The sequence below is a fragment of the Pongo pygmaeus genome, chromosome 2 (assembly GCF_028885625.2).
Source record: "Pongo pygmaeus isolate AG05252 chromosome 2, NHGRI_mPonPyg2-v2.0_pri, whole genome shotgun sequence".
Lineage (NCBI taxonomy): Eukaryota > Metazoa > Chordata > Mammalia > Primates > Hominidae > Pongo > Pongo pygmaeus.
Window position 1 is genome coordinate 196451946 of NC_085930.1, and position 12657 is coordinate 196464602.

At 45.5% G+C, this 12657-nt stretch overlaps 1 protein-coding gene across 10 annotated transcripts in view; it reads right to left on the bottom strand.

Moving 5' to 3' along the window:
- The window catches only part of MASP1 (MBL associated serine protease 1), a 72758-nt gene that overhangs the window by 27282 nt on the left and 32819 nt on the right, over positions 1 to 12657 (bottom strand). For all 10 annotated transcript variants that reach the window (XM_054482622.2, XM_063662505.1, XM_063662506.1 and 7 more), the window contains 4 exons: positions 10034 to 10230; positions 6530 to 6677; positions 4991 to 5109; positions 3590 to 3668 (listed from right to left, as the gene is read on the bottom strand). In XM_054482622.2, the coding sequence (XP_054338597.1) occupies positions 3590 to 3668; positions 4991 to 5109; positions 6530 to 6677; positions 10034 to 10230 (543 nt within the window). The remainder of the gene's footprint in view (positions 1 to 3589; positions 3669 to 4990; positions 5110 to 6529; positions 6678 to 10033; positions 10231 to 12657) is intronic.

Consider the following 12657-nt stretch of genomic DNA (forward strand, 5'->3'; position numbering starts at 1 on the left):
GGTGTGATACCTATCTTTTTAAAATTTTTAATCAGCGAATTTTAAGAAACATAGAACTTGTAAACCCCAGAAGACAGAACCTCTAATGATGACATTTCAGCCCCACGCCAGATAGGCGTAGAAGGGATACTTTGTGAATGAGAAAACATTCAGATTTTCAAAAATCCATACTCTGTGAGTTATTATTTGCTTTACCTACTCATGGTGGTTAAGAAAGCAGCAACAGGTAACACCTTCAGATTCATAAAGTCACAGGCAGTCTGGCTCATTTAAACTTGACATGTAGAATGGATTAGAAACCACTTTGATCTGGTCAGCCTGAGGCCACATGATTGTATATTAAATATTATGTCTCTAGGACCAAGGGCATTTTTTTCTCCTTTGAGAAAAGTACAGTCCACTCAGAGGTGCTAAAATAAATCCCACATTTTTTTTTCATTATTTTCTGGAATAGTGTTTGAATGATGGGCAAACCCTCAAGTGGAGAATTTGTTTTCACACAAGTAGCAGCTTCAACTGCTGAGATCATGTTGTTTAGCACCCATTCTAATCCACATGGAAAGGGGCACGGGAGTGTTGTTGGGTGGGGAGGGGTGGTGCAGCTCTGGGCCCCGGGGGTCTTGGGAGTGATCCATTTCTGGATGTCTGCATTGTGTGGGGTCCCGTCATTCACTCTGTCACTTGCTCTGACTTGAGTTCGCTCTCCAGATCGATTTCGTTTTCTGCCACCACGGTGAACATCAAAGAGGGATCAAGAGATACAGAGGAAGGAAGCAGAGAGAGGAAGAGAAAGAGAGAGAGAGAGATTAGCAAGCAAAGCAGAAACAGTTTATGCAGGAAATACAGAAATTACTCCACCAGAATTGATTAAGAATGCATAGTTTAGGTACAGCCAGTGTGAAGAACAGTTTGGGATTGTGGAATTTGTATCGTTCTGAGAATTTGCAGAGTCATACATCCTGGCTCATGAGGATTATAAAATTCTGCCCCTGGAGGGAGCTTTGCCTGCATCTGGTCCAAACCCTCACTTGACAGCATTCAGAGTAGAACAGGGCTTGTCCGGGGGTCACCACAGCAAGGTGGAGGCAGGGCCAGCACAATGACCCACAATTCCCAGCTTCTTTTCTAGTGCATGTTTCTTTACCACACAGTGCACCCCTCTTCTCTGGAAGCAGAGATTCCAGCTGCCACTCCTCAGCCCTTTCTCTATCACTGTTTAGGACCTGTGATGTCCCATGGCACAGAGCTGGGGCCACTGCTTTCAGGTGTGATACCTATCTTTTTAAAATTTTTAATCAGCGAATTTTAAGAAACATAGAACTTGTAAGCCCCAGAAGCCTGGGGACTCTCAACTCCTCAGTCCTGTCCTTGCCTCTCCCCTAGGACCTAGCACAGTGCCTCGTACAGACAGATGCTCAATAAATACCTACTGAGTGAGCAAAGATGCTGGGTATGACTGAAATGGGAATTCTAATAGTCTTAATCCAGCCTATTTTGGGAGAATAGGGTCATATCAGGGAAACAATTTCTCTTTACTACAAAATGACAGGGTGTTCTGTTGTATGCTAATGTAAGTCAGGGAAAAATTATTAATGTTTCCTACTTTCCAAAAATGTGAATGAGAGAAACGAAACCACTTCCTAGTGAGGGGATTGGGTTGGGGCAGGAGGAGTCCGTTTATCTTTTGCATGTTTCTGGCCCTCCATGGGTATTGTATGTATATTAACCCAGTTAATCCCCACAGCAATCTTGAGGGCAGGAAACTGAGGCCAAAGAGTCTGAATACACTGATTACAGCTGAGAGGGACTCTCAGCTGGTAGAGTCTGCGTTTCTATCTACAACTTCCTAATTCCAAAGCCTGATTCTCTCCAGAACACCCCATATCCTCCTTTACCTTCTCCTTCAACATGGCCCTTGCTTTGTTCTGCAGAGTGCTTTGCTTAGAACCCAGTCACAGCACTGTGCCTCGAGCCTCGGATTGGAGGAGGTGGTGGCTGTGGCCACCACCACTTGAGTTCCGCCATGCCTGGACCTTGTCTTTTCTGTCTGACTTCCCTATGGAACTCTGCACAGGCATCCAGTCAACATTTTTTGAAACATTTTGTTAAAGTCATAAAATGCTCCCTCCTTCCCCACACTAGGCTCTGACTCCAGCTACATCACATGAAAAGGAAAAATTTCATCATATGAAAAGGAAAAGAACAAGCGTATTTTACTTCAAAGTTCTTCCTGGGATTTGCCTTAAGGGAATGTCCCCCTTGGGACAATGGGAGGAGATTTGTTTGCCTACTGAATCAAGGCCTTGTAGGAGAAAGGGAAGAGGATAGCGCTCCAGTTTGCATGAAAAGTCAGGAAAGGAAGACGGGTGGGACCAACTTTAATTTGTTTTTTGTTTGTTTGTTTGTTTGTTTGTTTTTTGAGACAGAGTCTTGCTCTGTCACCCAGGCTGGAGTGCAGTGGCACGATCTCGGCTCACTGCAATCTCCGCCTCCTGGGTTCCAGCAATTCTCCCGCCTCAGCCTCCTGAGTAGCTGGGATTACAGGCATGCGCCACCACGCCCGGCTAATTTTTGTATTTTTAGTAGAGACTGAGTTTCACCATGTTGGCAAGGCTGGTCTTGAACTCTGGAACTCAAGTGATCCACCTGCCTCTGCCTCCCAAAGTGCTGGGATTACCGGCGTGAGCCACCATGCCAGGCTGTAATTCTTGACCTCACCAATCCATTGTAAAGAAAATTCTCCCTTCTGTCTCCCTTCCTTCCCTGACTATTTCTGTCACTGTGCCTCCTCTCATCAATGTTGGCCATAATAAGTTTCTAAAACTGTGGTCCTTATAAGTCCTTCATTGAAATCACCTGGGTGTTGAGGGGTGGTTGCAGGGGGTGGTGGTGAGGTGAAGGGGTTGGAAGCTTGTATTTTTACAAAGCTCAGTAGATGATTTATATAGACTATATCATTTTAAAACCATTGGCACATATTCTAAAATATAAAGCTAGTCCAAACTCCTTATTTTATGGTTGAGGTGAAGGGACTTATTCACAGTCACAGAGTTGGTTAGGGGCAGAGCCAAGGCAAGAACTCTGGGTCCCAGGAGCCAGTGAAGAGCTGTATCCTCTGCTTCATGCAGGCCCACTGTGCTGACCCCACAGCCCTTCCTGCACAGCCCTAAATCATGACCTGTCTCAGAAGATGTAGGGGATATAGCTGATGGCCATGTGAAGACTAGCAAGGTCACTCAGCTCTGGGCACCAGCACCAAACTAGTTTCCTGAATTAGCAATTGCCGAAGCTGGTTTTGAACCTGGACACATGCTATTCCTTTAGTAAGTTTGGCAACCCATCTATGGGCTGAAGTAAAATTGGTATTTAACAAAGTACTGGGCCCACAAGAAGTTTCTTTTGGGATTCAAACGTCTTATTGCCAAAAGGGGCATTGATACTCTTTTTTTTCCCAACCCTTGTGTGTCTGTTAAATTCCTGCTCCCATCCGCCTTAGAGTGCTCCTGCTTTCACCCTTGCATGCTCTGCTCGGATCCCGCCAGTGTTGGGGAGCTCAGTATCTTTATAACAACCCATCAGGCTTTCTTACTTTTACAGGTGGGAATCTTGTTACTCCACGTCCCATCCTTCAGACACTCAATCTGGAATGTGTCCATCTCCATATTATCCTGGGAAGAGACAGGAAGAAGGGAGTGGGAAGAAGGAGTGGGAAGAGACAGGAAGAAGGGGTGGTGTCAGGGGTTTTTTCCTAGCAAAACCAACTCAAGCTCCACACGTGTCTTGATCTCGACTGAGATTTTCCACCCATGGGCTTCCAAGGGCGAGCTTGAAGGTAGGGAAAAGATACATGCTGAATTCATACTCCTTTTTCATACTCTGGAGAGGGGAAAGGGCTGTGTGCAAGAAGGGGTTTGGGCAACTATCTCTGAAGGGAAAACGGTAAGCATTGACTCCTTTTTCAGAGCAGTGCTTCTCAAACCAGGGCAAGCGGTCAGCATCTCCTAGAGGGCTTGTTAAAACACAGGCTGCTGGGCTTCTCCCCCAGGAGTTTCTGATTCAGTGGGGCTGGCCTACCCGAGCATTTGCATTTCTAACAAGTTCCCGGTGATGCTGAAACTGAACACCCCTCTTTGAGAACCATTCCTTGAAAGCGATGGTCCTCTAGCTTGGCTGCACCAATCACTGGTCGCAGCCCCAAAAAGTCTGCTTTAACTGATCTCAAGTGAGAGCTGGGAGGTGATTTTTTTAAAGCTAACCATGTGATTCCCAGAACTACTGCTTCTGGGGGTGGGAGAGTGAGGGGAACCCATCTGTTCCTTTTTTTATTTTTTGAGATGGAGTTTTGCTCTTGTCACCCAGGCTGGAGTGCAAAGGCGTGATCTCAGCTCACTGCAACCTCTGCCTCCTGGATTCAAGTGATTCTCCTGCCTCAGCCTCCCGAGTAGCTGGGATTACAGGCGCCCACCACCACACCTGGCTATTTTTTGTTATTATTTAGTAGAGATAGGGTTTTGCCATATTGGCCAGGCTGGTCTCAAACTCCTGAGATCAGGTGATCCACCCGCCTGGGCTTCCCAAAGTGCTGGGATTACAGGCATGAGACACCATGCTCGGCCCCATTTGCTACTTTTAAACTGTTTACTTCCTTTCCTGGTATCCCACTCCACTCCCCTCTATAAGCCTGATGAACTTTGTTACAGTTCTCAGCCTTGATTATAGAGCTGTAAAGATCCATATTTTAAAAATTCAAACCAGCTCATGCTCTGATTAAAATAACAAACAAACAAACTTTTGTGCCACTTTCAGAGTGTGAGACCGCCTGGGACGCATGCTTTGGAATTTCTGGAGCATTTGAAAAGTTGATGGGCAGCTAGGAAATTCTGTGCTGGAACTATGACAAGTTCTGGCAGCCCATCTGCCCTGGGGAGGGGGCAGGTTTGGAGAGTTTCTGTGGCCTGGTCACTCCCCTTTCCCAGGCAAGGCTCTGCACCTTCAGCACTTTGTAGCCTGTGTCACAGCTGACGAGCACTTGGTCTTTGAAGGAATACTTGGCTTGGGAGGGCTCGATTTTCCCATGGACAGGAGGCTGTAGCTCTGGGCACTCATTTCCTGGTGAGGAGCAAATGAAAGAACAGCGGGTGAGAAAATGAGAATTCTGACCTTAAAGGGCTAGTCCCTAGAAAGCGAGGCCTGATGAAGGTGAATAAAACATGAAACTGGGTATTGGAGGCATGGATCTTCCAAGCCCTGCAAGAGACTAATTCTGGAACCATGAATAGGGCAGTTTCCAAGTTGGACCACCATGTCCTTACTTGTAGAATGAAATGGTTGACCAGATGATTTCATTAAAACACAGGTTGGGAGGAATGTTAAATGTCATTAAATCCAATCCTTGTCTGATGCTTCTCTTAAAATATCCTCCGCAGTAGATGCCAAACATACTGCTCAGCTAGGAGCCCCACCAGGTCCAAACCTGCATCCCTCCTCCCTCAGCCACTACCTGCATCTTTCCTCCCTCAGCCACCACCCCTGGGAGGGCTAAGCATGGCAGCTCAGGGACACAGTGACAGGGAGCTCAATGCCTCCCTAACCTGTACCTTTCAGGCACGGACTCTGCTGATTACACGAACACTGTATTCCTACTTAACTGAAATTTGTGCCCCTGTAATTTTTACTCATTTGTCCTCTTGGGCCACCAAGGATGACCCAAATTGCTCTTTCTTCACAAGGCCCTTCTTCAAAGCATTAGAAAGGCTGTGATCATATGCCTCTGAGTCCTCTCCTCGAAAGGCTAAATCTGACAGGCTCTTCAGGCCTGGGCCTATCCCTGACACTTTTCTGAGACAAACTCCCCTTTGTTAAGATCCTCTCTACTCTCCCCCATCTGAGCAGTGTATGTGATAATGCAGGCAGGGCCAGAGTTTTAGTCTATGAACTGGATTAGTCATGCCCAGCTGCGATCTTTTGTCACTGTTGCTCACCCTCTCCTTCCTTGGGTTCCTACAGACCAGTTACTGCAGGTTGAATGGCTCGATCAAGGTTTGGGCTAGGACTGGCAGACTTGGGGGATAGGGGCATGAGACCCATGGGCTTTGCCGATGGGGGACCCACAAGGAGGCAAAGCACCATAATGAAACATTCTGGGCTACAAGCCCATATCCAAATTCTAGCCCTAGACTTGGAGAAGGCTGGAGCTGAAAAGGCCCTCCCCAAGTCTACTGAATCACTGTGTGAGGGCTAGAGTTCAGGAAACAAGATTTCTTTTTCTTTAATCTCTCTATGTGATACTGAAGTACATGTTTTGAAAACCACCAGTCTAGTCCACCCAACATTATTGCTGCCCTTGCCCCCATTTTATAGATGGAAAACTGAGTCAGGAGAGACCACGTGCCTTGGTCCCCAGCTGCTCAACTGGGAGTCCCATCAGGTCTCCAGAGGAGATCCAAGCCTGCACACCTCCTCCCTCAGCCACTGCCTCTGCAAGAGCTAAGCACAGCAGCTCAGTGTGACCTGGGAAGGAAGAGGTTACCTGTAGCCCTGTATGAGAGCCTCCAGCCCCGGTTCTCTCCCGAGTTGTCACTATGGAACAGGATCAGGACACTGTGGCTCTGGGTGCTGATGGGTTCTGGGGCTTTCTCTCCACAGAAAGGCCCCAAAACTTTTGGACCAACTTTGATCTGCAAAAGATGAGAGAGAGAGAAAGAGAGGGTTCCATCTGAGCAGCCAAAATGGCCGCTGCAGGTAACACCTCTCCACTGCACTCTGGGTTTTCTGGAAGCTTCCATATGAACCCTTGGTATTCACTTAGGTTTTTAGTGAGCCTTACCATTCACCAAATGGTTTCATCTTCATTCTCTCTTTTATAATTTACAATGGCTCTTGAAGTGGACAAGGCAGGTTAATAATCCTCTACTTAACTATTTACAATAGCAAAGGTGTAGAACCAACTCAAATGCTCAGCAATGATAGACTGGCATTGACGTGGCACATATACACTGTGGAATACTATGCAGCCATACAAAAGGATGAGTTCATGTCCTTTGCAGGGACATGGATGAAGATGGAAGTCATCATTCTCAGCAAACTAACACAGGAACAGAAAACCAAACACCGCATGTTCTCACTCATAAGTGGGAGTTGAACAATAAGAACACATGGGCACAGGGAGGGGAAGATCACACACCAGGGCCTGTCAGGGGGTGGCGGGGCAAGGGGAGGGAGTGCATTAGGGCAAGTACCTAATGCATGTGGGGCTTAAAACCTAGGTGACGGGTTGATGGGTGCAGCAAACCACCATGGCACATGTATACCTATGTAACAAACCTGCATGTTCTGCACATGTATCCTGGTACTTAAAGTAAAATTAAAAAAAAATCCTCTGCTTAAAGATGAACATATTGTGGCTCAGAGAAGGGCAGAGTGCTGTGTGGTGCATAAAGCAGAGATGATCTCTGCTGTCAAAGAACCTGCACTCTAGTTGGGGGGGACTAACAAGAAATAATAAACAAAATAATTATAGGCTGTCATAAGGGTTATAAAAATAATCAAGATGATATGCATATACAATAGAAATATATGCTATATGTTTATAATTGATGTAAAATCTATGTAACCTATACAAGTAATCATTCCTATAATGGTAATATAATAGATAATAACTTTAATTAGGTAATCAAGGAAGGCCTTTCTCTGAGGTAGCATTGGGGATCTGAGATACGTAGGATGAGTATGAGCCTATTTGAAGAGAAGGGAAGAACACTTTATAGGGAGAGAAAACTGCATATGGAAAGATCAAGGCTAAGGGTGGGAAAGAGCTTGCCTAGTGTTAGGAACAGGCGGGAAGCCAGGCTGGCTGGGCAGTGGGAGTGCTGTGGCATGAGGTTGGAAAACAGACAAATGCCACTTTGTGTTGAGAAATTTAGGTTTAATTTCAAGTAAAAACTTGATCGAATCTAGCTTTTATAAAGATCACCCTCAATGCTATGGGAGAATAGATTGTGTAGGGCAAGAGTGGAAGCAAAAAAACAAAACAAAACAAAAAACAGTTGGGAAGTTTTGCAGCTGAGCAGGAGGGAGGTGATGAGTTTGCAGGAGGTTGGGGGCAGTGGGGGAGAGAAGGCAATAGGCTCTATTATCTGATCCGGATTCCCCACCTCTCAGTCCTGCTTCTTTTCCACGTCTTTAACCTGTTTTTTCCCCATCTTTGAGGGCCATGACTCCTTACCTATCATTTGGTGACTTCTGAAGTCCCAAGTGACATCTTTGTCCTGTCCTTATTGAGGAGAGGGCAAACAAATGAAGCCCCAAGAGGTTGTGTGCTTGGGTGAGGCTCCCATGTGCAGCTCCTTGGGACACCATGGCAGGCAGAATTCTAGGGTGGTCCTCCTGACCTTCACCCCTGGTATTACTTTGTGATGATGTTATGTTAAATGGCAAAAGGGATTTTGCAGATGTATTAAAGTTATTCATTAGTTGACCTAAAGTGAGGGAGATTATCTGGGTGGGCCTAACTCAATCACACGAGCCCATTCAACACCGTTTCCTCCTGCTGGTAGCAGCAGCAGAAGTCAGGGAGATTTGAAGTGTAATAGGAATTTGATGGACGGGACTGTCTCTGATGGCAGGGGCCAATGTAAAAGTATCTGAGCACAACTTCTAGAGCTGAGAGCCACCACTGGCTGACAGCCAGGAAGAAGAAGGGGATTTTAGTCTTACATCTGCAAGGAACTGAATTCTGCCAACAACTTAAATGATCTTGGAAGTTGATTCTTCTCCAGAGCCTCTAGATAAGAGCTCCATCAGCTGACACCTTGATTTCAGTTTCATGAGACCCTGAACAAAGAACCCCATTGTGCTCACTGGGACTTCTGACCGACACAATACTAGGATAAGAAATTGGTATTGTTTTAAGCTGTTATGTTTGTGGTAGTTTGCTAACACAGCAAAATAGAAAACCTGTGGCCTATGCTTCCTGCTAACCCCCTCCAGCCAAGCTGCCTCTTAGCCTCTGTACACAAGTAGGGGACAGCCCAGGCTCTAAGTTCTAGAGTTTTCTTCTGTGTCCTCTCAGGCTTTTCTGCCTCTGTCACTGTTGACAGCTTTCTCCTGGGCAGTCTCATTTGCTGGCTCTTTCTGACCTCTTTTGTGGGTTCCTCTTCCTCCATCTAGGTCTCATAATCTATTATGCTCTAGCTTCCATTTTTTTTTTCTAGGACATCTCGCCATTTCCACAGTTTAAATCAGCACCTCTTTAAACATTTCATGACACCCATCTTTATCCCCAGCTCAGGGTCTCTTCTGAGCTAGGCCCTAATATTCAGCTCTTCTTGGATGTCTTGACTGATCACTCTGTAAGAATTGCTGGTTTTACTTTCCACATATCTCAAAAATATCTCCCCCATTATCCCAGCCATGGCTCAAATTCAGGCTGCCATTCCTTCTTAATTATAATATTGAAATAACCACAAGTTGAGTAGTTATTTGCCTGTGGTATTTGTTCCGTCTTTATTTGCCTTTGACATAGCCTCTTCCCGCAAGTGGGCCCAAGCAGCATAATTTGTGAGGTCTGGGGCATAATGAAAATACAGGGCCCCTTATTTAAAACAAATTAAAATTTTCATACATTCTTCTTTGCCTTGGTAGTAGGTTAAAAAAATAAACAGAAGAAAAATAGTTTCATATGTTTATTAAACCAAGCACGAGGCCCTTCTGTGCACAGGGCCCTATGTGACGGCATGGGATGCATGCTCATGAGGCTGGGCATGCCTGCCAGAGACCTTTCTAAAATGCAGATTCACCTTACGACTCTCCTCCTCAAGCCACCCTAGTGGTCAGCGGGGTCATTTCAGATCAGAGATTCCTGGAATAGATCTAATCAAGATGGTAGATATTATTTTAAATAATGCCTTTTTGAGGAACTAGCTGCTAGGCTCTCTATCCTGGGAGAAGAAGGTGAAGGTTCCACAATATCAATTTTCCCAACTCAGCCAAGATTTTCCAGCATCTCCAGGAAAAGTGTTCACTGCAGGCTCACCTTGATGTAGTCATAGGGGCAGGGTACCTCAGGATGGTCCTCAATGTCAAATATGTCCTCAAACTGCAGGTTGACCATGAAACCCTCCTCCAGCTCGATGGTATAGAGGCATTCAGAGCTCTTGGGGTAAGGGTTTGGGAAGTCAGGGCTGGTGATCACCCCAGTCCTTTGAGTGAAGAGGTTGTCACTGCACTCCACTGTTGGAAACATAATAGAGAAAATGGCACATTGCAACCACGACCATAGCAAGCCTTGCTTATCTGTTACTATATGATTTTCCCAATGGTCCCAAGCAGTAGACAGGGAAGGTGTCGGTATCTCCATTTTACAGATGGGAAAAATGAAGCTTAAGGTTGCATGTCTAGTAATTTACCGAGTTGAGATTCAAGCACAAATTTTCTAATTGTCTGTCCAGGGCTGTTTACCCTGTGTGAAGATCCTTCTCATCAGATCCTCTGGTATGGGGGTCAGGGAGAGGGATCTGAGAGGGAAGGGTTTTGAGATGGAGTGGTCAGGGGGATGCCTGGACCTCTGTGATCGTGTCCTCCCTGTACCCGGAACTTCAGGAGATCCCTCATCTCCTACAGGCCCTTGACACACACCCTCACTTTCTAGCCCTAGCCCCTGTCTTTGTTTTGTTTTTCTTTATAGTGCTATTCACTCTGTTCAACTAAATGTAGCCTTAAGCTTCCTTCTTACTTAATTTTGTTTTACTGTGACAGAACTTTACTATGTCACCTAGGTTGGAGTGCAGTGGTGCCATCTCAGCCCACTGCAACCTCCGCCTCCGCCTCCACCTCCACCTTCTCCCAGTGATCCTCCCACCTCAGCCTCCTGAATAGCTGGGACTACAGGCATGTGCTACAACACCTGGCTGATTTTTGAAGTTTTTGTAGAGATGGGATCTTGCTATGTTGCCTAGGCTGATCTCAAATTCCTAGACTCAAGCCATCTGCCTGCCTTGGCCTCCCAAGTGCTGAGATCACAGGTGTAAGCCACCTCGCCCAGCCTCCTTACATATTTTAAATTCAGCCTGAAGGGTTCTGCATACATGGTGAACTGCAACCTAACTGGATTTTTAAGTAGACTGTAATCTACTCTCTTACTGTAAACTAAAAATAAAATCCTAAGCCCTCCACTGACCTGATTGGCTCCCTGTGGCAAAAGGATCTCCAGAAAAACCTTAAAACGGAATTCCTGTTCATGTTGGGGTGGTAGGTTAGACACTCCTTCTATAGCCCCTTTTCTCTCCAGTTTGGACACAACAACTGACCGACATTAATGTTAAATAGAGATCACGAGATTGAGAAAACAGACTCCTTGTGGCAATAAAATACCAGATTATAAATGATGAAGGAACTAAGGCCATGCTAGGCAAGGGTTAAGTCACGCATCCCTACACCGAAAGCATAAACTGTGTTCTAACGATGCTACAAAGTTTTTCTTTTTCTCCAGCAGCTGAACAAGTACTGGCCTTGTGGTAAGTGATATGAAAACAATTTTCAGCTCTACCAGATGCTGACTGGCCGATCCCCATCCTGTTCCACCAGCCATAACTATAGCTTTGAATGGACAAGACATCGATTTCAGTCACTTTCTCTTGATAAGAGACTTCTGACCATGGCCTGGTTCTCGCCAGTTTACAGAGGCTGCACACCTGAATGTCTCCCATCCTGAAAAGACGTTTGGACCCTAACTGTAATACATTTAATGTGAAGTCTCCATCCCAAAGTGAAATGGGTCATATGTTGCATTTATGTTTGTTCGATATGCATGTGTCGGGACCATTCTTATGAATATTCATAGCTCCTCTTATAACCTGTTGAATATGTATATTTAGCCAACCTGTTCAGCATAACCCCTCCTCCTTTTAATTGCCTATCTCTGGTGTTGGCTGAAGGCGGTGCTTCCCAGACTATGAGGATGGCCACGTGCTGTAACCCTTCATAAGGAATAAAATCTCCTCTCTTTTTCTAAACCTACAGATTTATAATCTTGATTTTTAAGTTAACAGTACCAATCACAGAGTTTTGGCCAGTCACAGGTGGCCATCTGTTCAAACTACATTCAAACGAGGCAAATACCAAGCTGTAAGTAATTTGGCTGTTTCTGTACCTGACTTCCATTTGCTGTCCATCACTTTCCTTCTACTTCCTATAAATATTATCCAGCATGAGCAACCCTGAAGTTGCTCTGAACATATTCTGGTGGTGGTAGGGTGGGTGCAGGGGAGGATTCTCAAATTGTTCTTTGCTCAGTTAAACTCTGTTAAATTTAATTTGTCTGAAGTGTTTCTTTTAACAGCTTCCCATGTTGATTTTCTTGCTCCCAGTAGACTGTAAGTTCTGTGAGTGCAGGAATTCTGCTTCGCTCCCCACTGCATTTACTGCACGCGAGAATCCACCGTCCTGGGAACCTAGACATGACTTTAGCCCTGCTAAGGAACATTTATTTGTCACTAAGTCTTTACCCTTGGGCCAGTTCATCCTAGATCTGGGATGTCAATGTTTCTACGCCCTAGTTCATTCTGCTTATTTGCAAATGAGAAAACTGTGGTTCTGAAAAAGGGGTCTTGACTAACTTAAAGTTTCACAGCTATGAGCTGCAGGACAAGGTGAAGATGG